Source organism: Rhinolophus ferrumequinum, chromosome 11 (assembly GCF_004115265.2).
Source record: "Rhinolophus ferrumequinum isolate MPI-CBG mRhiFer1 chromosome 11, mRhiFer1_v1.p, whole genome shotgun sequence".
NCBI lineage: Eukaryota > Metazoa > Chordata > Mammalia > Chiroptera > Rhinolophidae > Rhinolophus > Rhinolophus ferrumequinum.
Window position 1 is genome coordinate 66,958,373 of NC_046294.1, and position 27,658 is coordinate 66,986,030.

Here is a 27,658-nt window from a genome sequence, read left to right on the forward strand (position 1 = left end):
TACTGTTTTTCTGCAATGGATTACACAGGTGATGAGTTCAAGAAATAATCTAAGAGTATATTGGCAAAAATGAATGAAAGTTAAATATGAAGACTGGCAACAGTCAGGTTTGAAGTATCACCTTGTGAAGACAGTATTTAGGACATCTTAAAGTCTTTCTTAAAAAAATCACCAAAAGCTGAAGAAAAATGCTCAAATTTCTGTTCATGTTCTGTGAAAACCTTTCTGTTTTTTAGATCATTAGAAATAATCAGGTTGCTATTGTACATTGCTTACATACTCTAAGTATCATTTCAACAATATTATCAAACCAGTCATATCAATTACAACAATTTATTTGCCAATACCTCCCACTTGGAGGAAAAAGAAACCACAGTAGTTGCAGTGGCCACTAGGGGTACCCTGTGTCTCTCCACTTCTACTATCAGAGTAAACCGTGGAGGAAATCTCTTATGGATGTTCTGGATAAAATACAGTAGGAGAATAATGTGATTTTCACTTCCATCATACTGCAGTCTATTTTTCCACAAAACAAGGGGAATTTATCTGTACAGAATTTTTAAGTTGGGAAAAGAGGAAAGAGAGGTGTTTAAAATCCTTATTTTAATTTTTCCCTCTTTGAAACAAAAATACCCATTGAAAACATTAAACATTACATTTACTTCTTTCCATTTCTAATTCCCACCCTCTTGGCATCTACTTTCACTGATGTAGGTCAATTAACCAAAAATTACCTTTAGAATAGTCTCACACTATTTTTCCCCAAAATGTGATCTGGAAGAGCCTAAACCATTGTTAGTAAGACTTCATAGAAACACTAAAAGTATATATAAGCTGTAATAGTGCAAGGGGACCTCTCCCCTTACCCCGCCCATTTTCACGCATTATTACAGCCTGTTATACCTTATGAATTAATGTAAATACAACACGGTGTACATTGTAGGATTCCATTTATATAAAGTACTAAAACAAGTAAAATTAACTTATCCTGTTGGAATACTGTTTAAATTTTCAAAAATGTATTTAGAGACTATTTTTAATTATCTAATTACATTTCTGGACATTAAGGACACTATTCTAACAAGACAGTAATCAAAATTGCCAGAGATAGAGAAATAAATTCTGTGATGACTGTTCTCAGAGTAGATAAGCAAAATGAAACATTAATGATTACTAATCCACACTGCCGGGTTAGCCGAGTTCTATAAATTGATCAGTATGAGGATAACTGAGTCATCTCAGTTATCAATGTGAACTAAGGGATCTGACATATACAAAGAAATAATTGGAAACAAAGCTAAAAATTGTCACCAAATTTTCCTAAAGCAGAAGATGGCGAATTGCAAAGCAATACAAAGACTCTGATTTGTAATTTATTAGATACAGCATGGAGAAGGCAAGGAAATATAATGAAAACGCATTATGCACATTTGCAATATCCAGCTAACTTTAGGTAGCTTTTCGAGGTATTTCTCTAGGCCCTCATTTATATGTGGAAGAGCCAGCTCCTATGGAAGTTAAGTGTGGAGAAGAAAAAATATCCTCAAGGAAAGAGGAAGGATGGGAAAAAGTCTGTTTTCTCATCCTAGGTCTCTGGAAACATTTAGTGCAATAGGCGCAGACCAGGGATTCAACTTCCTCTTGTCCTGCTTTTTGTATGACACATTGTATGTTGCCATTTGCCTCAAAATTACTGCCTCTTCCCATTGGCTCTTAAGTATCTTCAGGAGCCTGGACAGACTCTGGGCAAAAGTGAAAATTAATTCAAGATTGCTGTCAGTCCTCCCAACTGCGTTTCAGATTTCACATCTCCCCAGGTGACTTCCTTCTTGTCTATCCCCTCAGACTTCACCACAATCTGGTAGCCTCTCATCTCAGTTCCCTACCCAAGACGGTGTCACTAAAGTTACTCTCTTCCGTAATTCCACTTTCCATCAAAGTATCCCTTCTTTAAAAGAAGCCAATCTCAGGTAAGAAGAAAAGTTTTATCATTAAACAAATTTCACTAAGAGCATTCGTTTAAAGGATTATGTGCACCTTAAAGGAGAACCCCAGATAACCCCAAGGAGTTTCAGTTTTATGTCACCAGAAGCAGCAACACAAAATGGAGAATCAGTTTTCACAATAGCCTAAGGGTGAGTGTGGGGGTGAGCACAGTCTCTTTCAGGCCTTGGATTGTCAATTTGGTATATTATCTGCCATAAAATTTTCCCGTTGGGTCAAATTTTCCTTTGGACTCAAGGGGACTTCTGCTTCCCCTGCTTTAGTTACCCCCATTTCATTCTCATCCTGTACCCCCTTTCCCGGCACCCCCTCCCTTGGGTGAAATACTTAGAGAACATGCATGGATTTTAGTATCTCATTGAATTAGGAGTGAATCTCTTCATAAGGCATATTTTTCACATTTAAAAATTGTATCCTCTTTCCCTGTATTTTTTCCCTTCTCCTAGTGTTTTCTCCATTTGTGAAAATAACTTAAGGCTATTTGTGTAAGCCTATGTATTGAAAATTTCTAAATACCGAAACTAAAATGGGAGAAAAAAAATAATACCTGTTCATCATGTGACATGAAGTTATCTGTTTCCATAGTGCTGGTGTTATATAACATTCCTGATAAATGCACTGAATATTTACAGTGGCGAAGCAATCCACAAGCTTGACAGGAACAGTCTTCAGGGTTCTTCATACGGACACTCACATTACAATAATTTGCTACCCGCTCCTGAAAGAAAAAAAGAAAAAGGGGGAGGGGGATAATGAAGCTTTAAAGGATTAGAAGAAGAACAACAAAATAAAACAAAAGAACCCAACCAAATTAAAACCAAAATTAGGAATCACAATAACAGGATAAGATGCAAGAGCAAAATACTGGTATTTCTAACTTTAATACTGAGTACACAGTACGTGTTTGACAAGATACTTTTAAATTAAGGAAAAAAAAAGAATTTACAATTTAGTCTATTAAATAAAAAGAAAACAGACGAGGAAAATCATTAGTTTCATATCCCTCACACCTTTAAGTTACTACTAAGCAGTGTTCTTCACAGATTTTATTTCTTTTCCTTCTTCTCATCTCTAGTGAGTGTTAATGAGGTATTAATTAGTTAAAAAAAGGAAAGAATGAGCAGCAAAAATTCAGAATATAATAAAAGATGAATCCATTTAAGTAAAAAATTGACAAAAACAAGATCACATTTAGTCTCCATTGTGTGAATAATATTGTATTTTCCAAAAAATATTCCAGAAATAATTTAATCCTCCCATAGTGACTTACTAACATACTGTGAAAATAAACAAGTTGGAACTAGGATTGCTAGGTGGCCAGTATTAATATGGACTGTGTAATAGATTGACTTAGCAATGAGTAAACAAACTGAGAAAATATTTGGCATTCATAAATAAGCTTTATCAAGCTGTGAAATTACATGTGCTTGAGTACTTTTATTTGTGCTCTAGGCCTGGACTAGATAATACTGTTCTAATTAGTAGTGTAAATTAGGTTTTACCACAATATTTGAACTGTACACAAAGAGCATATTTTAGCCGGGTTACTAATACACGTCCACATTCTCCATCGGCCAGATAGCAATTAAGTATTCAACACACCGATGGTTTCCTTTTTACATTGTATGATTCACAACAATATTGTCTTTTATTTACCTTTAATAGTTCTCATATTTCATGACACTTCATGACACATGTCATTTACAGGCTGACATTCAGAGGAAAGAGGTGACTAACCACTGTCCCTTCCTGCTTCTGTGTTGCTCACGGAAGCACATGCTGAGCTGAAAGCTCGGAGACTATGATAAGCAGAGCACTCCTGTGCACTCACAATGGACATAGAAGTCAAAAATAAACTTTTTGGTTCAGCTATTGAAATTTTTGTTGTTGGTTTATTTTGCCTGTCATGTTATTTAACTTTTGCAGCATAACCTAGGTTATCCTGACCAAGATTGTACTGAATCATTTACATCCTAAATCTTTAATATTTTCTTGTATCTTACAGTTATTATTTCAACATTGGGTTATCCAAATTCAGCATCACCTTCCACAGTATGGTAAAGCTAATCCAGCATAGTGGTATAGGTTTTAGAGTAAGAGTAACGCTTCTAGGTGTAAATGTATCGGCCTGGCTAATGACGAGCTGTGTAACCTTATGTTAACTCAATTTTTCTGAGTCATAGTTTCCTCAACTGTAAAATGGAGGAAATAATAGTGCCTTCCTCATGGGGTTAACTTTGAACATCAAATACAATACTTTGCTTTGCATGTAAATTACTTGGTAAAATTAATGGTCAATGCATAATGCTGTTTTTCTTTCTGTGCAAGTAAAAACATTTATATTATGTTCTATGAGCTGTACTATCCATTTTGCCTTCAAAGTAGGTAAATATTTCCCTTTAATGTAGGTAAATAGTTTCTGTATCTAAGGAAGAGTTTAGAGAGGTTAAAAACTCAACCCAAATTAAAAAGATATATATGGTGACCCTAAATTCTAGCCATCCCCCCAAGTGAAGTCTTCTGACTCTCTTTGCAATCCTATAACTGTCCCTTAAACCTAAACCATCTGTGGCTAATTTATCATTAGGTAATTTAAGGCTGAACAGTCCTGGGAGAAGCCAAATCCCCTGACATAAATAAGGCAGAGTAGCTAATGATTTAAGTGCTGGAAGGACTGTAGGGAACTTGAACTTCTCTTGCCATTTTTCCTCTTGCTAATCATTAGAAGATAGAATGTGAGAAATACAGAGAAAAAAAAAATCTTAAGAATCATATTGTAACCCTCTACTATTAGAGACTATAAAATAGAAATCTAGAGGATAACATGAAATGAAATAAATCTTGTAAATTTAAAAGATGCTTTACCCAAATTGGTAGAATTACAAAATCTTTAAGGTAGAGAAGGATGGCAAAGACAACCTAGGTGAGTATTTCCCAAATTATATTATAGGAATCAATTATCCTAGAAGGTGTAAGTATTTTATGAAAAGGAGCCACATGATAACACACAAATTTGACAATTATTACATTCCACATCACCCTCTTAAAAATTTACAGTATAATTCACATTATTAGTGCTCCTTAAAAAGTCCTTCAGCTAAGTTCAAGTTAAAGCCACTGTTTCTCAAATTTCTTTAACTTCTTTTCTGAAACAACAGTTAACATCCTGTGAGACAATATCTTCATTTGAATAGAAGAACTAAGCCCTAGAGATGTTCTAAAGTTATTCATCGTTTAGAACTACTTAATTATAGGATAGATATAAGTGTAAAAGATTAAAACAATAATAGCCTTTAGAAGAGGTGAGAAATAATAAGCTAATTATTTAACAAAGAAAAATGCTGATAATTTAGAAGATTATTCAGTCTGACAGAATATTGATATCCTGAGAGGTTTCTCATACACCCCACCTGCCGCCGCCCAGAGATTCAAAAACAAATAAAACTGTGTACCTTATATTGCTCTTTCCAACGACTTCTAGAGAATAAGCTGTCTAGACGAGGCTGAACAAAGCGGTTATCCAAATAATGAAGAGATGTCAACATATCTTGTGCATATGACTTTTGCCGGCTGCCATCTGTTCAGAGGAGTAACAATAACAACGAAAAGACCAATCACTTGCCCTCATGACATATTTCAATAAGTGAATACTTAAAGATTTCTTCCCATAATTTTAGGAAGATACTTGGTTGATAAGTTAGAAGTATTTTAAATTAAAAAAAAATTAATGAAGTAAAAAAAGAATCATTCCATCAGAGCATTAGGGGAAAGAAAGAGCAACAGGCCTTCTCCTAATTGTTTCTTGAACACATCAAACTGACTCTTTCCTAATGGTCTTTGCACTTGCTATGCTCTCTGCTAGGTCCATGTATTATATCCTCCCTCCTTTCAGGTTTCTGTTCAAAAGCCACCTCTTCAGAGACCGTTTTTGACCAATTTAACTAACAGACTTTCCTTTATCACTCTTGATCTCCTTACCCTACTTTTTTTCCCAATAACTAATCATTAGTTGAAATCGTATTGTTATATATTTGTTTACTCATTATTTGTCTGTCTGTCCCATTAGACTTTAAGCAACACGAGGGCAGAAATCTTATGTCATGGTCATTGCAACATCCCCAGCCCTCAAATAATACCTGGCCCTTAGTTGGCACTCAGTAAATATTTGTTTAATAAATTGTGAATGAAATCTTCTTTTGGCACTTATCTAGATATTCATCAAACATATTTATAGTCTTTATTAAGTGCCAGATTCAGTGCTAGAGGCAAGGCATAAGTGTATATATAAGTATGTTTCTTGTCAGACTCTTGAAAGGGAGGAAGGCAAAAATACATTTTCAGTACAAGTATGAAAAGTGCGTATCTGAGTACATCAGCATCACCATCCTCAGGATAATGGCAGCACAAATGAGGGAGTGACAAATGCTACTTGAGTGGGTCATAGGTAGCTTTCATGGTGGAAATGATATTACACTCACCTGGAAAATGCAAGGTAGAAAGGGATTATAGTCTAAGGAGGAACAGCATAAGCAAAGGCACAAAAGCATAAAACAGCATGTAACTTTTGGTGAGATTCTAGGAGCTTAGGGAGGCTGGGACAACACATGAGTGTTGAACTGCCCAGCTGTTTTATGAGTGTGTGTCCTCTCTTCAAATTCACCGCGAACTCTCCAGGGGTAGAACCACCACGTATTTCTTTTATACTTTCTACATTTCACAAATAATAAACACTAACAAGTTTTTGATGTGAATGGACCTTTGGTACAGTTGATCCTAGAGGAAACAACTGGAGGGCCTTGAGAATAGGTCTCCTTGTTTTTAATATATAAAATAGTGGAGTTTTTAAAAAATCGGGGGGAAAAAGTTGTTCCAATCATATTATTAACTTACCATACAGTGTTTTCAGAAATGATTCATCTAAAGCATTGATCAGAAGAGCCTTCACAACTCTTTCAAAGTGAGTGTAGGGGTCACTGAAAGAATCTGAAATTAATTTTAAATAAATGTTAGGATCTAGTAAACAAAACAATTCCCTGAACATAATAGGTTCTTTCTCCAAGGCTAAGAGATTAATACTATAAATAGAAGAAATCACTTAATTATCCTAATTTTATAGCTGCCTAAGTGACTTCTCTAGTCATTGAACAAATTTCCATTTTCCAGATCTACTGGCTTCTAATTCAAAGTTTCTAGTTGTTATTTCAAATAATCTTCACTTTCCAAACTTATTAAAGGAAAATTAAGAGATATGTTGTGAAAACAAATAAAAATCATCCCCTGTATACCTAATTATCAGCTTGACAATTAGAGAGGGCAAGAGAGAAAACCTATATGCGTGGATTGTTCAGTATGTACATGAAATTCCTGTCTTATTCTTTCTCTCTGAAACACATTACATACAAAATTGTCCATGAAATTGCTACCCTAGTCGGAACCCAAATGGCTATAAAAACTCCATGTCCCTTTCCGACACCCCAGATTTAGGATTTTCCACGTCAACTTAGAAAAGTTATGTCTACTCTTTCTTATAGCAAACATATAAACCTACTTTCCCACTAACCCAATCTGGTCCATGGAATCATCTGTTCGATGAGCGAGGCTATGATAAGACAGAAGGTTCCTACTATTTCCCATTCCATTGCTCTTGGGTCAAGGATTACTATGGCTGTGGAAATATTCTCTACCAAACATGACCCTTTCCTTGATCTGAGTGGTAATCATACAATATTTGCCCTCCTCTGGTCACCTGTGGAGACATTTAACAGCAGCCTGAATATTTCAGGAAAAGTGGAAGATGCTGGGTAAGGGATTAAAGCAAAATAAGATTTATTTATTAGCAATCATGAGTGAATTTTGACTTTGCTTTCAGTTGAAATAAAACAAAGATGGGATTTAACATGGAGAAACCATTTTACCTTTATTTTAGTTATTAAAAGGGCTAACTTTTTTAGACTGTAGGGGATATTTTTAGTATACATTCTTTTGTAAGGAAACACCTTATTGAAGTACTAAAGTGACCAAAAAAACAAGCAGTAATGAAACTAAATGACGACTGCAGATAATTCACACATTAGAGGGCTATGATCAATTGAAAATTACACAAGAACTGATTATAGCCATTTATGAATATCTTTTTAAAAATCAGTAGAACATAATTGGAAAATGAAATTATACTTCAATAGACTTCATGTCTGACTAGACTTTCATCAACTTCTGGATATAATATTTTAGTGCTAGTACCTAATTTAATTTTGAGTATTATAATGCACTTAAACTTTATCTAGCACTTCCCGAACTCTATTAAGGGAAAACTGTTTTAGGCATATTAATAGATATGTTGAGAAAAAAATTAAAATTCATTCCCTGTGCACTAAGTTTAACTATCAAATAAATTGAAGTAAAATTTTTTATCTCACTGAATTTTTATCAGTCTTGAATGTGCTAATGCCCAATGTTATTCTCCTGCTATAGTTTTGGGGAACTGCTACTCTATTTCAAAGACTGTGATAATAGAGTCTCTTTAGGATTGGGAGTAAAAAGAAAGGGCAAAATATCAGAATCATCTGGAGAGCTTTTTCCCCTAACCACAGACGTGTATCAGGATCTCCCTTAGAAATGTCAGGAAGAAGACCTCAATTTCATTGTGCTTGAGTGGAGGGTAGGGCTGGTGGAGAAATTGTGTTCCTGGTATCTCAAATTGAAAACAACAACAACAACAAAAAGGAATTGAGCAAATATATGCCAGGCATCATTTTATGCACTTACACGCATTGCTTTATTTCTCAACAACAAGCCTGCAAGGTACTATCATGACCCTTGGTTTCTTTTTAGTTGAAACAGATACACACGGAATGAAAAACTTCCCTAAGATCAAACAGCTACTGTGTTTCCCTGAAAATAAGACCGAACATGATTTTTCAGAATGACATTCCCTGAACATAAGCCCTAATGCATCTTGAGCAAAAATTAATTAAGATCCGGTCTTATTTTAGGGGAAACACAGCAGTAAGTGTTGGAACCAAGGTTGGAACCCAGGCAGTCTGACTCCAGATTTCATGCTGCTATCCCCTAGATAGATATTGCTCTGCATGGTAGTTAGGTTTGATACTATTATACCGTTTCCCCCAAAATAAGACCTAGCCGGACAATCAGCTCTAATGCGTCTTTTGGAGCAAAAATTAATGTAAGATCCGGTATTTTATATTTATTATATTATACATATTTATATTATATATATGCTATTTACATATTAATTATATTAACTAATTAATTATATTAATCATATTATGTTATATTATATTATACACGGTATTATATTATAGTAAAATAAGACCAGGTCTCATATTAATTTTTGCTCCAAAAGACACATTAGAGTTGATTGCCTGGCTAGATCTTTTTTTCGGGAAAACATGGTACTTCAGAACATTTAGAAATTTTAGACTTGGATGGAAAAATTAGAGAAAATAAAATTCAAATCTCTCATCTTAAAATTAAGAAAACTGACACAGTGATGAAATAATGTACACTAGGTAACACAACTAGATCGAGGCAGAATCAAAACAGAGCTCAGACCTCCTCCAGAACTTTATTCAGTGCTTTAACTCCAATATTAGATGGGTTTCTGTGGAATATCCTAGGAATATTGTTTGTAACTTTCTTCCATGATTATAAAAAAATTTCAAAAGGACACAGGAAAAAAACCAACAATGTTTGTGTTTATGCATAACTTGATTTTTCCAACGTAATCAATTTCCCCACATCCAACCACTGGACAGTCTAGTCATTCTGTTGATTTTCCATGCATCCTTTATCATACATTAATTTCATATATATATACACACACATATATATATACACACATATATACACATACATATATATACACACATATACGTGTGTGTGTGTATATATATATATATATATATATATATAAAGATTATTTTTCAGCACTCTACTCTTCCTAATGATCTATCATTCTCCTATCAGTACTACACTGCTTTACTTACTGCAATTTTGTGATAACTTCTTGTATCTGGTAGTGCAAGTCCTTTTGACTTACTCTTTGTTTTTATTCTTATATATTTGTTCTTCCAGGTAAACTTTATGATTGTTTTATAAGGTTAAATAAAACAAGAAGAAATAACCTTCTTGTACTATTTATTACCTTCCAGAAACATGCTGAGTCTTCCCTTTTATTTTCTACTTCACAGTAAAGTTTATTCTTGAATCTAGAAAGCCATGCTTTTATTCTTAAGATTAGGTGCAGGAACTTGATTGTGTTTGCTAGTGTAAATGGAATTTTCTCTCATTACACCACCTAAATAATTATTAATAGTATATAAGAAAATTATTAAGTTTTACGTATTTATTGTGAATGTGGTCATTTTCCAAAGATCTTTCACTAATTCAAAAATAGTCAGATTCTTAAATATTTGTGCAAAATGAGCTTCCTGGGACATTACAGAGCTGGAGAGGAGATATTGTTTGAAAATTCCTGGGCACTCACTGTTTTCTCCCCCAACCCTGAGGATGATGTGGTCTTGTTAGTGCTAAGCTTATTTCAAGAACCAAGATAATGTTTATAAATATTCTCTTAGGTATATTTGTTGGTGTACTTTCTTCTGGAATGGAGGTGTCAGCCCTGTATAAAAGGGCAGAGGTAGAACAAAAAATTGGCTTCTTTTTCTGCTCTAACATATCCTCCCCACAAAACCCACATAAGGAAAAAAGAACATGAGAAAACTATAGAAATATATGCTTCATCTACTCCTGCTTGCAATGTATTCGTATCCTTTCTCTTAACATCCGTATCCTTGGTTAAATAAATCAGAATCTTACAGCTTCTGTACATATAATCAAATTATGTTCAAATAATGTCTTTTCCTTTTCAATAGTTATATTTCCTGTTTTAATTTCATGTCATACATCATTCAAAAATATCTATAACAAAGTAAGAATATTTTTATCTTGTTCTTCATTGTAAAGAGACTATCTCTAGTGTTTCATTATAAGTATGATGTTGGCTCATGGTTTTTGTTTGTTTTTTTGGCTCTTGGTTTAAAATATTCTTTGTTATGCGAAGGACATATGCTCATATTACTATTTTTAATATTTTTAAAAACTAGATATGGACATTCAATTTTATCAAATGCCTTTTTAGAATTTACTGAAATTATGACATAATTTTTCTTTTGACATATTAATGTTAATATGGCACCTAATATTACACCATTTTTAAGTTCCAAAAAGAATGGTTAGATAACTTTTCTTTATTCTTGTAATTAGAAAAATATTTCCTTCACATGTCTATTTGTGAATCTATTTTCATCAACTTGTTGGGATGTGTGCTTCTTTAATCTGCATAAATGGTGTGTTCAGCGACTCAAGAATATTTTCTTCCATGACATTTTTAAGTTCCCATTTCCATATGTTTTTCCATTAAAAAATAAGATATACCTCTTAGTACATTAAAATCTTCTTTTACATATCTCACTAAAGTTATGTGATTTTCTTCCGTTAGATTTTCATTTGTTGTATATCCCCTCCACAGGAATTTATGAAATAGTCTTTATTTCTATTCCTTTATTTACTAACTTTTCCCTCAGAACTGTTTTCTTTTTTTCCTCTATGCTAGAATTTCTTCTATACATCACTGAAGAGATTTTTCTGCACTTATTTTTCTGCTCTTTACTTCTTTCAATATAGACTGTATTTCTGATGTTATTTTTTAATTTTCTGGCAATTTATCCTTAGTTAGCTCTCTTTCACCTCAAATTGTTCTCTTTTTGTAACGTCCTATGTCTTTCCCACAGATTGCAAAGCTTTATACAATGTTCTTTTGTTTCCTTAAATGAAACATTTTTCGCAGACATTTTCTTCCTCTGAGGCTTCAGGGCAGTATTAACTTTTGACCTTGTGCCGAAATATTACACTGGTACTTTTTACTTATCCTAGACTAAGAGTGAAATTTCTAGGATTTAACATTTAGCATAAATGACTGCAAGATTGTTCTTAGGCACACTCTGTGCTGTTTTGATAGAATGAACCTCTTTCTGTGCTAGGTGAAAACTAGTTAACGTTCACTCTTAGACTAACTTTCAGTATTCTGGTAGCAAGTATTTATCTAGCGAGGCACTAGAGATAGACTTTTCTTATATCTACTACTTGGTTCTTTGTCACTCTGAGCATATGACAGAGTATTGGAAAAAATAATCTTCAGTGTCCACAAATCTGAAAGTTATTCCTATCTACCTGTGAGTAATATTTTTGGTGAATATGCATTACAGATTTGGGATACAACAGACCACTGCTAGTCTGTCCCTCTACTTTCTATCATATCTTTTCTGGGAGTCGCAGTCTCATAATAAATATAGAGAAATACTAATAGGGAATGACGAGAAGGGAAAAGGACTGTGATTGTCTTCAAAGGCTGCAACTATATAGCAGAAGGGGAAACTAGCCTATTTTGAAGTGTTACTGATGCATCTCTCAGAGCCAAACGGCAGATAGTGAGTGACAAAACGTTTTCTTCCAGATGGAACTGTTCTCTTCAAAAAGGTAAAATAGCGTAAGCCACTGATTGTGACTATTGGGTAATGAATTTGGGGTTAGGGAATGTTGCTCCTAAATTTTGATGATATGTTGAATATCAATATTTGTCAGTGTTCTTATAGAGATTGGGGAGAGAATGAATCTGGGACTACTAGCCTAATTACAAGCTAACCCAGGCCACAGAGTGGGTTTCATAATTCATCATATAGGTTATCGCTTTAATGAGAAAATATATTCTGATTTTCAAATGCAAGAATTAATTTATAGCAACCTTTAAAACACAAACCCTTGGCAAATTGAAAACTGCCTATATTTAATTTTACTTATATTCATAAATGGCATAAACATCGGTAAGTATTAAAAACATTAACCAAGTCATAAGTTATCACTGTAAAGTATGTGGGTTTCTTTCTTCTAATGTTTTAAGAAATCTGATCACATCTAACATTTCTCTGTCTTGAACTATATAAGATCCAGGAGACTTCAGCCAATATGCTTACCTTAATCACCCACCCGTCCAACTAACAAGAGTTCCCATAGTGTGCCACCAACTCTAACGGCTATTAGGAATACAAACAGAAGTGAAGTTGATTAATCATTTAGGTTAGTTTTTTAGCGGGGGATGCTCCCTTGACTTTCTTTATTGAGATTCATTTTTTGACATATCATAAAATTCACTCTTTTTGGTGTTTCGTTTTATGACCAATGCATATGAAGTTAGGTAAGCACCACCACAACCAAAAAAAACACAACAATTTTACAACTACCCCAAAACTCACACTCCCTCTCAATCCTTTAGTTTTACACATATTGAGTCTGAGGTGTCTGAAAGACACTCTGATGAAAATGTTTAATAAAATGATGAAAAACTGGACCATAGGCTTTGGAGAAGTCTGTACTGGAAATAAAAGTTTGAAAACTTCTACCTATAGGTTGGGCTGAAGTTATGGGAGAGTGCCTGAAGCACATGCAAAATGAAGGCAGCTTTAGGATGGAACCTTTAGAAACATCAGTATTACACAGCAAGTGGAAAAACAGGAAAGCAATATTATAAAGGGAAGGGCAAGAAAGACTGGTACCCTAACAGCTAAAAAGGGAACTTTCTGAAAGTGAGAGTCGTCAATGGTTGGTGGCAAGGCACGTAGCAATACCAGGTTAATACAAGAAATGAAGAGCATTTTGGCAACTAGGAAGTTACCACTAACTTGAGTGAGAACAATTTTACTGGATTGATGGGTTCCAGAGACTGAGTACAATGCTTTGTAGAATTACCGGGAAACTTAAACAAAAAGATAAGATTTAGAATAGTATGTAACGGAACATGCCAACTTAGGGGAGAAAAGGCATGAGTATGATTACAAGTTAAGGAAAGGCGGCTTGTAAGGACAGAGCCAGAAGGAGAAATAACAACACACAAAATAAAACGTATCCTATAAAAAATGAGTGACATCTGCTTCTGAAGTAGAGATGCTCAATAATAAAAGCACAGAGCTCCTTGATATTTACCTAAATAAGGTGAAGACTTATGTCCACAGAAAAATCTGTCCATGAATGTTAACAGCAGCTTTATTCATAATTGCCAAAACTTGGAAACAAACATGTCCTTAAACAGGTGAATGGATAAACAAACCATGGTATAGCCATACAATGGAATATTATTCAGTGATAAAAATAAGGTATCATGCCTCATTATGACATGGAGGAAACTTAAATGCATATTATTAAGTAAAAGAAGCCAATCTGAAAAGGCTACATGCTGTGTAATTCCAACTATAAAACATTTTGGCAAAGGTAAAAAAGCTATGGAGACATTACAAAAATCAGTGGTTGCCAGGGGCTCAGAGGAAGGAGGGATGGATAGGTAGAACACAGGGGATTTTTAGAACAATGAAACTATTCTGTATGATATTGTAATGGTGGATACCTGTAGTGTCATTATACATGTCAAAATCCATACACTGTACTCAGCCATAAAAAAGAATGAAATCTTGCCATTTATGACAACATGGATGGACCTAGATGGTATTATGCTAAATGAAATAAGACAGACACGGAAGGTCAAATATGTATGATTTCACTTATATGTGGAATCTAAAAAACAACATAAATGAATTAAAAAACAGAAACAAACTCATAGATACAGAGAACAAACTGATGGTTGCCAGATGGGAGGAGGGTATGGAGATGGGTGACGAAGGGGAAGGGATTAAGAAATACACATTTCCAGTTATAAAAATGGTTATTGGGATGTAAAGTATAGCATGAGGAATATAGCCAATGATAATGTAATAAGCATATATGATGCCAGATGGGTACTAGACTTTTTGTGAGGATCACTTCATAAGGTATATAAATGTCTAATTACTATGTAGTACACCTGAAACTAATATATTTTATGTCAGCTAAAATTGAACAATATTTTTTTTAAAAAAACAAAAATATCTATAGACTGTATAATACAAAGAGGAGTGAGCCCTGAGTTAAGCTATGAACTACAGTTAATAATAATGTATCAATATTGGCCCATCATACCAGACAGACCAAACTAACGCAAGATATTAATAACAGGGATATTTTGTGTGAGAGGGGTTATATAGGAACGCTCTGTACTCAACTTTTCAGTACATCTACAACTGCCCTTAAAAAAGCAAAAGCAAGCATAGCAGTGTAGAATAGAGAAGGAAGTTAAAATAGTGCCCATATGCTAGACTTTTATTTTCATTAATTAGCAGAAGTGGGTATGAGTGGGTATCTCTGAACAAATATTCTATCACATTCTAGACATTATAATTCAGAATGATGGGATACCTCCCAATTGAGTTTCCCTGAGATTTAAATATCCAGGTGGCAGGTGAAGCAATGCCTATTGATTTAAGGAAAATAGTCATTAGTTTTCAATATGTAAATGCCCATCACTGGCATCTCTATAACTGAAAAAATTCTTGAAATCTATTTTATTACAAATCATGAGATCCACATTGAACCATGTTACACTTAATTTTAGTAACTAGGCTCTTTTTAAAAAATTGGGAAAGATGCATTCTTTAAGAAAAACAAAATGTATACATCCAACAGCCTGTTTGTCTACCAGAGTTGTAAAACATCATAAAAAAAAAGTCTTTGAATTTATGTACAAGTATAGGGATCAGATACCTAAATTTTAGGGTCCTATTTATATTTTCATTATCTATAAGGAAATATAAAAGATTCTAATTTCCTATTTCTGATAGGTTTCACTGAGTGATGCTTCAATACTCCTGATAATAATCGGTGGTTTTACAAACCGGTGGTCTGTAGACTAGTAGGTTCCCAACTCCTTTTAAGGGGATCTGTGAGGTCAAAGTAGTAACGCTAAGATAATCAGTTGTGTTTTCAACCTGTTGAGATTTTTCACTAATGTTGCAAAAGTAACAATGGGTAAGGCAGCTGGCCCCCTAACATGAATCATGGCAGTAGCACCAAACTACTAGTAATTATTGTAGTCATCACTGCTATGTACTCAGTAAAAAAGCTTTCGCTTAAGAGTGTCCTTGATGTAGTAAAAATTAAAATTATTAATGTTATTAAATCTTGAGTCTTGAGCATCCATCTTTTTAGTAGTCAGTATGATAAAATGGGAAGTATGCTGCAAACCAAAATATGATTGATCGTACTTTGAGGAAAAACTGGACTGGGAATTGAAAAAGCTTCAATTGTCATGAAACACCATGTTTATTTGAAAGGACTGACAAACTATGGTAATTCTGCCATTTGTCATATATTTTCTCAAAAAAGAACAAAGGGAACCTGTAATTTCAAGAACTGACAGTTTTTGTTGCCAAAGATATAAAACAGATTTTTTATCTTTTATGAGTTTTTATTTTTTATGAGATTTTTGAAAAATTTGTGTCTGCTACTGTGAGCTTGACAGCTGTCCCAACCTAAAGAATTTTCTAATGAGATGGGTGGTGATATTAACAAATGTGATTTAAAAAATATTTTATAATGAAATGTGTCAATATTTATAATACCTGAATAACTCAATTAACCAATATTTTCCAAATAACCAGTGCATGATGTTACAAAATCATGCACGGGCAAAAGATCCATTCAAAGTACAAAATAGACCAATGGACTGTAATATAAATACTAAAATTTCATTTATGTGGTTTCAGATTCTATATTGCAACTAACCTTTAAGAAACTATCATTAGTCGAATTTTTGTGCTGTGTCAAATGAGAATATCCACAATTACTTTGAAAATACTTTTCTCCTTTCCAGCTACCTATCTGTGTGAAGCAATTTGTTTTCATCTACTTCAACAAAAACATCACAACAGACTGAATGCAAAAGCAGATATGTATAAGAACCCAGCTGCTTTCTATTAAGCTGGTCATTAAATATTAAAATGTAAAATCATTCTTTTGGGGGAAATCGTTATTTTTCATAAAAATGTTATTTATGTTAACCTGTAATGAGTTTATTGATGTTATTTTAAGTCAATTAATTAACATTATTTTAAACTTCTCTGTTATGTATTTATACAATAGTAAATGTTGATAGCTATAACCCACAGCAACAAAAGCTCTTGGTGGTTTTCAAGAATTTGAAAGAGTGGGGCAGCCAGTTAGCTCAGTTGGTTAGAGAGCAGTGCTCTTAACAACAAAGTGATCCTCACACGGGTCACTGTGAGGTGCACTCTCCACAACTAGATTGAAATAACTACTTGACTTGGAGCTGACGGGTCCTGGAAAAACACACTTACAATAAATAAAAGTTAAAAAAAAATTTTAAGAGTATAAGGGGTTCCTCAAACCATTAGAATGAAGTATTATCAGACCGACAAATTCAAGTTACCTGAAAATGAAGCCAGTTCTTAATCAATGATTTAGAACATGATAGGAAAAGGCTGATTGGAAAGTTGATATAATATCATGATTAGAACAGTCATAAAACATTTTCTTGATATGTAACTTACAAAGAGAATTCTGTTTTACTAATTTCAGTTGTGATGTAGTCAATGTCTTGCCTTGCTGGCTTTTATTCTCTTCATCACCCTCTTCATCTTGCACTATAAAGCCATCCATAATATAATTATTTCCACTTTCATCAGATTCATAATCATCCTCCTCAGCCTCCTCCTCCTCTTCATTTTCATCACTGCTTGGGCAGGATTCCTTTTCAGAGTCCTAATTAAATTAAAACATATTCCTTCAGTAAACTGTACTTTTAATATTGTCAGTATGGATGTGAAATTAAAAGATTAAATCTGAAACCAAAAAATAAAATGACCCATAAAAATTAATTTCATATTTTAAGGTTAAAAAAAATCTTGTGTTAAATGTTGAAATTTCAAATTAGGAAGGGGATAATATGCTTCAGTAAGTAATGTAAAACATTTAAAACAGATATTAAGATTATAAGTAAAAGATTAAAAACAGAAAGACCATACAAAACAGTCTTTCAATTTTGAAAAAAAGTGATGAACTGAGGCTCATGATAGAACAATATATTAGACACAATACTGCAATTAAACATGTTCATGGATATTGCATTGAAAATAAATTCTAGAATTATTGAGAAATAGAACAGACTCAGCACTTTGATTTTTATATAATAATAAATGCTTCAAGTAAAAATGTAAAACAGCAACAAAACCAATAAAATATAACACACCTCAAAATCTCTACTACTATTGCGTCTCTGACGAGATCTTTGTTTTGAGAGTTTTTGCAGTTTCTGGAATTGTTCTCGCTTTTTTGCAGCTAAAGTTTTTTCAGGCTGTGTTTGCTCCATCTCTGCTGAAGAACATTCATCTTCAACCACTCTACATGCACGTTTAGCACCTGCTTTTCTAGGTGTTAGGATATCACTGTCATCACTCTCATCACTGTCATACATCACACAGGAGAACCTTTTTCTCGTTCCTCGCTTAATATGTTCTTCTTCTAAATCCTCCTCTTTTATGTGTCCAGTGTTTTTGTTGAGATCCTCCTCCTCTTCTGAATGCTTTTCATGATCTGGTAAATCAATACTACTATGTTTAGTTTTGTCTTCTTCTTCATATGTTGAAACGTTGCCAGTGTTAATGAGATGCTCACAGTTGTTTCCTTCGCTTTCAACTTTAATTAATTTAAGCTCTCTTTCATTTTCTGGCTTTTTATTACTATCAAGCTCCTCGTTATTAGAAAGCTCTTCATCACTGTCAACACTGTCATGATTGTCAACACTTGTATCACTATCGAGCTCTTCCTCATCATCAAGGTCTTCATCACTATCATCCTTTTGTAAGATACTTCTTTTAGTCCGCCTCCAATCAACTCGAGATTTCTGCTCACACTCTTGAGTTTTAGAATTTCTCCTTGTTTCATATCTTCTAACATGTACCATTTTCACTTAAGCGTCTACAAAATCAAGTTATTAGAAATATAATAATGATAACCAGATTACAACAATGAATGCATTTATGGTAAAAACTACATTTAGTATTATCAAATGTTCCCAAAGTAACATCACTTGAAATATCTTGAGTGAAGATGGCAGAACAGTTATTTAATAAATAATGTACTGAACATCCGTAAAAAATTATATGAACGTCTATTCTGAATTATATGTTGTGTTGAAAGAGATACATAGAAAAATCATGGTCCTGTTCTTTAGAAGATAATTATCCATGTGTAGAACTAAAACACATAAACATTATAATACTTTAGAAAAATAAAAGCTAGTATTCATCTAGCACCAAATGAATGATAAAAATAACTGCAATAAAAGTGTAAAGGTACAGAAACAACAGAATAGCAAGTGCCTCACTGAAGATTTTATTGAAAAGATATGATCTGATAGGCTTCTGAAGGATTGGTTGGTTATATTAGAACAAAAACAATAAAAGAAAAAAAAGGATTTCAGGCAGATAAAAATGGGAAGGTCAAAACTTTGGCACTGGGAAAGAACATGGTATGTTTAATAAATAAATGTGACTAAAAAGGTATAAAAAAAGGCTTTATGCTGGAAAAAAGATTCAAGTATAGAAAAGTAGTATGGGATTACCAGAATATTTTATCCTGTAAACAAAGAAGGATTCTGAACAGAGAAATGACATGACTTATAACATAAAGGATCAATGTATATGAAGAAAATTATAAAGTAGTAATCGACACAAAAAAGTGGTGCAAAACTGAGATAACCTATCAACTAAGATTGCAGCCTCTATATACTTTAGTAAAATGGATGACTTTAAACTACTCAAGTTAAAGATACAGTATAATCCAACAGAAAACTTACTAACAATCCAATAATGTAGTCAGGTGAAAAAACAAAAATGTTTCATGGCGAAGCAGAGCACGATATTGGGAAAGGAAAACAAATGTTGTAAATATCTGATTCAGAAAAGGATGAACTCCATTAAAATTATCACAAGTATATAATAAAGCAACACTAAGAGATGATTAAGATTACTAGAAAAACAGTAACACAGGAGCATTTATATACTTCTGTGGGTGCTAAGGAAACTAGACAGATGATCACAGTGTAATGAGACTGACATCATAATACATGTAGAAGAGTTTATGTATTCAGTTGAGTGCTGTCTCCTTCAAAGAAATCACTTTCTAAGACTGATTATTCTAACATTTCCATCATAGCAAGAACATTCCTAGAGATTGTCCACAAACCATAGTATCAAAACTATATATAAATATATGAACACATCACACTTCATTTTTTACCCGAGTGGTTAAAACACTCACTTTATTCACTTGTCTCAGTTAAAAGAGACTGTGAGACTGTGAGCAGCTTCCAGAAATTAAATCCAATTTCAAAAGATAAAGATTCACTACCATTAAAGACCATTAAAGGCATTTTTAAAATGTGCTTCAAACTCTGAAGGTAATTTCAAAAATAGAATACCAACATGTTTTTGAGCAATGGCAGTATTACTGAACCAAGTTTATAGCTTCCCAAAATGATTACTTTTTCTTTTTTGGGGGGCGGGGGTGGGGGAGGAGAGGGATAGATAACCTCTCATTTAATTGTATACATTCTGGTATGTTTATAAAACAATATGACTACTTCTATAATGGTAACAACTCGTATAAAATCAGAACAAGATTGTTAAGATTATATACCAGAAATTATAGTGTAGGCTGAAGTTCCACCTTATCATTGTAACTGCTACAAGATATATTCAGCACGGTAATAGAAATTTAACGAATTCTAGCCAATAGACCAAATGTTCTGCTATTTGTAACTACCTTGGGATGTATCTTACAGAAGGCTTGTATTAAAGTCAGCAAAGAAGAAAATTGTGTGTGGTCAAAATTACTCATTTTGAAAATATTACTCTTAAAAAAATACAACACTCTTTAAAGTATGTTTTTTTGCATAATATGCTGCTTCAAAATATGTCCACCCAGTTTCTCCTCCATGTTTTAAAAAGATTACTGTTTTTTCTTTTTAAGCACCAGATAAACTAGGCAGCTTATATTTTGAAACCATGTACTACAAAGAAGTATTTTTTAAACACATATAGTTAAATTTGCATAAGTGAAGTGTGGACGTGCTTTACACTGTAGTAAGAAGGTAAGGCTTTTTAATAAATCTGTCTGAACTACGAAAAATAATGAAAAAAATTATGAAAACAAATGACAAACATGGCTTTAGCAGATATATTAAAGCAAATGTGGACACTGAGAACATTAAAGTGAAAGAAGATTTTATTAGTACTCAAAAGCAGTTTCATATACACTACATGATTATTTATACAACTATACCATGATTTATCATATCAATAGGTGATTCCTATGACAATGAGGTTAAGATTGTCACACTATAAAAATACCTATAACTGCACAGTTAAGTTATAAAAAACCCTATCTGTATGGTAATTTTTCAGTGCATTTTCATATATATTTTTAAATTCCTGGAAGAAAGATATTATCTTCATTTATAAAAATCAAAGCCAAGGACATAGAGAGTTAAATGATTTACTGAAAATCACACAGCTTGTTTGTGACAGAGCAGGGATTAGAAATCCGGTCTCTTCATTCTCAGTCTAGTGTTACACAGTGACTGCTGCCAATATTATATTTGTACAAGGTAGTAAAAATTATGCCTTTAAAAAGTCATTATTTTATCTCTCATTCATGCTGTTTTAGTTTCAGAAAATAATAATCATTAAAAGTTTTAAAGTTTACAAACATGCTTTTTAATTATTTAACATAAATTAGGCCAGAAACTTCTGGAAATTACTTATCCAATAGGAAGAAAAGAATGTGCTAAAGAGATGAAAATTTGCAGACTTCCCTCTGCCATCTTATTGATGACACTGATCACAAAATTTAAGGTATTCTTCATTTGGTTGAACAGTAACAATTTCAAAAAAAGGCAGCCTCTGATGAAAAAATTTTATTTTGGAACTCTTCAGTGTTGAATATTTGGAGAAGTGAATTATTTAATTAAAACAAATCAAGTTTCATTTGGCCAAGTGCCAAATTTCCAGGGCCCCTCATGTTTCAAAATTACCATTTACGTAGATAATGTCAAAAATTCGGTCATTGAAAAAGAAGATAATTTGAATATAGTTGACGTCTCTTTTTCAAAATTGTGAATACTTTTACTATGTTAGCTGGGGAGGAAAGAATGATGACAGAGGGAAAAGGTGAGTGAACTAAACCTGAGAGAAATGACAAGGTAAAGCTAGGTTGACGGGTAAGACATTTCTTTTTTTTTATTAGTTTCAGGTGCACAAAACATAGTAATAGTTAGACATTTATCATTTATATCCTTCACACTGTGTCAACCCTCCTACCCCCATCCACTACCCCTCTGACATCGCACACAGCCATTACATTTCCACTGTCTCTATTCCTAATGCTGTACTCCACTTCTTGTAAGTGTACATATATATATACATACATATGTATATATAAGACATTTCTTGATTGTTAGAATTCACTCAAAAAAGAACCACGCAAATAGGTGTAATTTCTATATATGCTGAGTATACACTCCATTTTTTGAAATGAGAATTTAAGGAAGCTTCTTTAATGATACCTTACTTCTGGGCAACAAGAAAAAACAAAGAGACTCCAAACAGAAAGCATTAAATGAGTGAATGAAGACAATCAATACTAACACATCTTTGTGCTTCATGGTTAATATCACACAAGATGCACATACACAGTTATGCTGACTGCCAGAGAATGTAAAGGTGATAATCCATATTGCTTGTGTTCTTTCTCTTACGCAGTAACTCTACAACTAAGGCTTTCTGATCAGAAAAAAAGGCCTTTCTTAGACTTTGACGTTGATGAATCCTCAAGAAAAGATTCATTCTAGGAATAGCCTACTAGGCGGTAGTTTACACTTTAAGCTTTGAAGTGCATTGGAACCCCAGCCACTACTTGAAATTCTAACAGAAGGAATGAATTCCTGTTTATTTGTAAAACATCACCTCTCCTTGATGTTTGCTTTTACATGACAGTTTAAAGAGGAGAATTTAAGAAGCCAAAGAAATAGTTATTTAATGGATTCCTGCCAGCACAAGCAGGGAGCTGTGGCGTAACTAGAAAAAAATCAACAAGGTCTCTGCTCCTGAGGAGCTCACAATCTGATGAAATTACTACGGACGTCAAACCGAGCCAGCTTAATACATGACTTTAAGGGCTACAAGTATGTTCTTATCACACTGCTTTGAATAAATTGATCATAGTTCTTCCACTGGCTGTTAAGCAGGGCAGCACAACACGGCAGACATAGAAAAATATGAAGAAACATATAAAGGGAAGAAAGCCAATTTCCCCCACTTATGATCGCGGTCCAATACTCCACACAATTTCGCAGATTGGATCATGCCAGTTTGGCATCCCCGACAACGACAGTATTCCTTAAAATCTGCAACACTGAAGGTGGTTCGCTAAATCCAGCAGGGATGAGTGGCAGCAGAAGGAACAGATCATCTCGAAAGTAAACACGAGAGTCATTTTCATGATTACAAACCTGGCTCTTCTGGTGTGACGCAGGTACCCGGCGCAGGACTCCCGCGGGTCCGCTATTCTGCCTCCAGAAGCGGGGAGAAGCACCGTAGTTAGGAAATGGGACCCTTAGACAACCCTTCGAGATGACGTGCGCACACAAACACTTAAGATTCTAGAGAAGATCCGCACTCAGAAAACAAACAAGCGCCCGGACACCCCAGAAACGCGCGAAACCACCACTTGAGTGCACATCAGTCCCCGCCCACTTTCCCGCCGCGGAAGGAACTTGCACCCCGCCCACTGCAGCGAATCCGACGAGCCCTCCGCGGGAAAATGCATTCAAGACTGTCCCACCCACCCCGCGAGTGCCCGCGGAAAGTTCTCTCCCGCTCCGCAGGGAGGCGCGGCTTCCCCCGCCCCTCGCGTAAACCACCAGCTGCTGGAGCCGGAGCGAGTCCCCGCCCCGAGCTGGCCCGCGCCGCCTCCGCTTCCTCACCTTTCAAAGCTCCTCCGCCTCTGCCTCCGCCTTCGCCTCCGCCCCAGGAACCCACTCTAGACAGTCGACACTCCACCTTGTTCCGGGAATCAGGGGAAGTCCCGCCTCTGGGTGGGACAAGGGGCGGAGCCGGGCGGCGGGAGGGGGCGCCTTCCGGGAGCGTGTGCTGGGGGAGGAGCGGTCGCCGCGCGTTAGTCAGGGAGCGGTGCAGGCTCCCGGTTCCAACTGAGGTGGGGAGAGGGGCCCGGCGGGCTGTGAGGGGCCGGGAGGACTGTCCAGGCCAAGCCCAGCGCGGGGAACGGGGCTTGCGGTGGAAAGGGTTGGCTGCTGGGGAAGGAATCAACCGTCCCCCTGGGGAAGGGGGCCAGTCCGCGACTCCCTGGCTCTTCCGCTCTCTGTAACTTTGGGGTGTGGCAAGGTTTAGTGACGGGCGTTTATCCGGGATCTGGGCGTGAAGGAGGTTTGTGGTGACGATGGGGTTCTAGTCGTTCCCGCGGCCACTGGGGGAATAAAACAAATGTTTGCAATCCAGATTAACCGCGGTGACTTGGGGCCTCCTCTACTGTCCGTCTAAGTTAAAGGCCTGTTCCCTCAAACTTCCTTCCCTTTCACCTTCCTCTACAGTCTCTTTGCCAGCCAAGCCCAGCCAGGGACGGGGTCAGGCCCACCAGGTTCCTGGTAAGGTTGAAAGACTGAGTGTGTAACACTGTGTTAAAGTGAGTCTTTGTGAGAGCAGGATTTTTTGGATTGCTTCAGTGTAAGTGTGGGAAGAGTCCCAGAGTATCAACCATGTCTGGGAAACGGAAGCGAGTGGTGTTGACTATTAAAGATAAGCTTGACATCATAAAGAAACTTGAAGACGGAGGTTCATCCAAACAACTGGCAGTTATTTATGGAATTGGTGAGACAACAGTTCGGGATATAAGAAAAAATAAGGAAAAGATTATCACTTATGCAAGCAGTTCTGATTCCACCAGTCTTCTGGCCAAGAGGAAATCTATGAAGCCATCCATGTATGAGGAACTGGATAGAGCAATGCTGGAATGGTTCAACCAGCAAAGAGCAAAAGGGAATCCAGTATCTGGACCCATTTGTGCAAAAAGGGCAGAGTTCTTCTTCTACGCTTTGGGAATGGATGGTGACTTTAACCCTTCTGCTGGATGGTTAACTCGTTTTAAGCAGCGCCACAGCATTAGAGAAATTAACATTAGAAATGAAAGATTAAATGGAGATGAGACTGCTGTGGAAGATTTTTGTAACAACTTTCGAGACTTTATTGAACGAGAGAATCTGCAGCCTGAACAAATCTACAATGCAGATGAAACTGGACTCTTTTGGAAATGCCTACCTTCTAGGACTTCAGTAATCAAAGGTAAATGCACTGTCTCTGGGCATAAGTCAATTGAGGAAAGAGTCACTATCATGTGTTGTGCCAATGCAACAGGTTTACACAAACTTAAACTTTGTGTTGTGGGGAAAGCAAAGAAACCTCGTTCCTTCAAGTCAACTGACACCTCAAACTTGCCAGTCTCTTATTTTAGCCAGAAAGGTGCATGGATGGATCTTTCCATTTTCCGACAGTGGTTTGATAAGATATTTGTGCCACAAGTTCGAGAGTACTTAAGATCCAAAGGCCTGCAGGAAAAGGCTGTTCTCTTGTTGGATAATTCACCAACACATCCAAATGAAAATGTCCTGAGGTCAGATGATGGCCAAATATTTGCTAAATATTTACCACCTAATGTAGCTTCGTTGATTCAGCCCTCGGATCAGGGAGTCATAGAGACAATGAAGAGAAACTACCGTGCAGGTCTTCTCCAGAACAACTTGGAAGAAGGTAATGATCTGAGATCATTCTGGAAAAAGCTAACTCTGCTAGATGCACTTTATGAAGTGGCAATGGCATGGAATTTAGTAAAGCCAGTTACTATTAGCAGAGCATGGAAGAAGATTCTCCCTACCATAGAGGAGAAAGAAGGTTTGGACTTTGATGAAGAAGATATTTCACTGGCTACTGTGGCCACCATTTTACAACATACCAAAGGACTGGAAAATGTGACTACTGAGAACATTGAAAAATGGCTTGAAGTGGACAGTACTGAACCAGGTTATGAAGTGTTAACTGATAGCGAAATCATCAGAAGAGCACAAGGCCAGACAGATGAATCCAGTGAAAATGATGAGGAGGAAATAGAACTGATTCCAGAGAAACATATAAACCATGCAACTGCTCTCCAATGGACTGAAAATTTATTGGATTATCTAGAACAACAAGGTGATATGATTCTGCCTGATAGACTGGTGATACGTAAACTTCGAGCCACCATCAGAAATAAACAGAAGATGACCAACTCAGGTCAATGATGGCATTTCAATGTTATCATTGTTTTGGTGATTGTAACTCTTAACCTCTTTGTAATGATGGCTTAATTTTCTTTGTGTTCTGAATTCTCCGACACAATCCTATGAAATACAGATACAAAAGTGTATCTAAAGTGGTTTGAGGATTATGTTTTTCATCTGTGTCTCTTGTCCCTTTATTTGTGCAGATAATCCGAAGCTGGTTTTGTATAGATATAAATTACATGTACACATGTATTCACTTTTGTAGATCTACAATTATCCCTCCTATAAAAGTGGCATTCCTTAAATATTCTAGCAAAAGTTACAGATAATAGTGAACAAATTGAGCACTTTCCTGAGATCTTTGATTGATTTGTGAGGGCTGCCACAGTAATCTTTTCTTGTGCTAACCATCTTAAATGGTTATGTTTTGGGTATCTGTATACACTGATGGAATGAGGAAATAACTATGTTGTTAGATTTCAGCGTGATCTATAATAATTCAAGATGAAGTTCAATAATGAGGGAACAGTGATCTATGAACTACAAAAATAACTTAGAAATCATACTTCTGTTACATTTGTGTGGGTGGCAAATAAGGGAAGATTTTTCTGCAAATGAAGTAAATACAATATAGAAAGTGATTGCTGAATTAATGAGAAAACTATTGGAAAGTTGATATAAAAGACATTCTCATCTATTCACTTGTAGAAAACTGGGAGTTGAAATTTTGGGGAACTTTAGGTTATTTATACAAAGGGAATAAATAGGCTTCTTTTAATTGGGTCTTTATGAATTGGGTAACAGTATAGATTTATTATTTATTCATCTAATTATAGTATAGGTTTTGTAATGCTACATGTGGTTATATGAACTCCCACCTTTTATGTGGAGGAACATCTTGGGAACTTGAAAGTTATTATTTTTTATTACTGTGTACTTGATACTGTCTATAATTTGAAAAAGTGTTGTACCTTCTTTTATTTCATATGAAAAGAATAAAGTTTTTATTGTTTTTGATAAGCCATAGGTTATGACCTGGTTTATGAAGAAAACGAAAATAATTATGGAAAGTGCCAGATTCTAAGGAATTTCATCATTTATTATTTTGACATTTGTAAAAACATGTAATTTCTTCTAGAATTTGTCAGAATTTTGATAAATTTGCTTAGTAAATTTAATGTTTATTTAAGACATGAAAGACTTGACAAATGTGAATATTAATTTAATTTGTGATTTGAAAGCCTCCATATTGTTTAATGGTCTCCATATTGTTTAATGTTTTGGCCTTAAATTTGAAAAATAAAG

At 35.0% G+C, this 27,658-nt stretch overlaps 2 protein-coding genes across 4 annotated transcripts in view; one reads left to right on the forward strand and one right to left on the reverse strand.

Annotated features, from left to right (window-relative positions):
- CCDC82 (coiled-coil domain containing 82) overlaps positions 1-24,055 on the reverse strand; it is a 31,351-nt gene extending 7,296 nt beyond the window's left edge. Inside the window, exons 1-7 of one of the 3 annotated variants that reach the window (XM_033120545.1) lie at positions 24,008-24,055; positions 23,534-23,590; positions 18,212-18,939; positions 17,514-17,724; positions 6,895-6,987; positions 5,457-5,581; positions 2,552-2,722 (exon numbers count right to left, since the gene is read on the reverse strand). In XM_033120545.1, the coding sequence (XP_032976436.1) occupies positions 2,552-2,722; positions 5,457-5,581; positions 6,895-6,987; positions 17,514-17,724; positions 18,212-18,925 (1,314 nt within the window). In that variant the 5' untranslated portion in view covers positions 18,926-18,939; positions 23,534-23,590; positions 24,008-24,055. Of the gene's footprint in view, positions 1-662; positions 1,743-2,551; positions 2,723-5,456; positions 5,582-6,894; positions 6,988-17,513; positions 17,725-18,211; positions 18,940-23,533; positions 23,800-24,007 lie in introns of those variants that run through there. The other 2 variants (XM_033120546.1, XM_033120544.1) reach the window with 2 other exon arrangements.
- A 107-nt stretch (positions 24,056-24,162) lies between these two features.
- Positions 24,163-27,629, forward strand: JRKL (JRK like). The gene is made up of 2 exons (XM_033120543.1): positions 24,163-24,237; positions 24,632-27,629. Exon 2 carries the CDS (start codon positions 24,797-24,799, stop codon positions 26,369-26,371), a length of 1,575 nt encoding a protein of 524 aa, XP_032976434.1. The 5' UTR covers positions 24,163-24,237; positions 24,632-24,796; the 3' UTR covers positions 26,372-27,629.
- The last annotated feature ends 29 nt before the right edge of the window (positions 27,630-27,658 follow it).

Excerpts from the sequence above, each read along its gene's own strand:
- JRKL (XM_033120543.1), top strand. The coding sequence starts at position 24,797 with ATGTCTGGGAAACGGAAGCGAGTGGTGTTGACTATTAAAGATAAGCTT.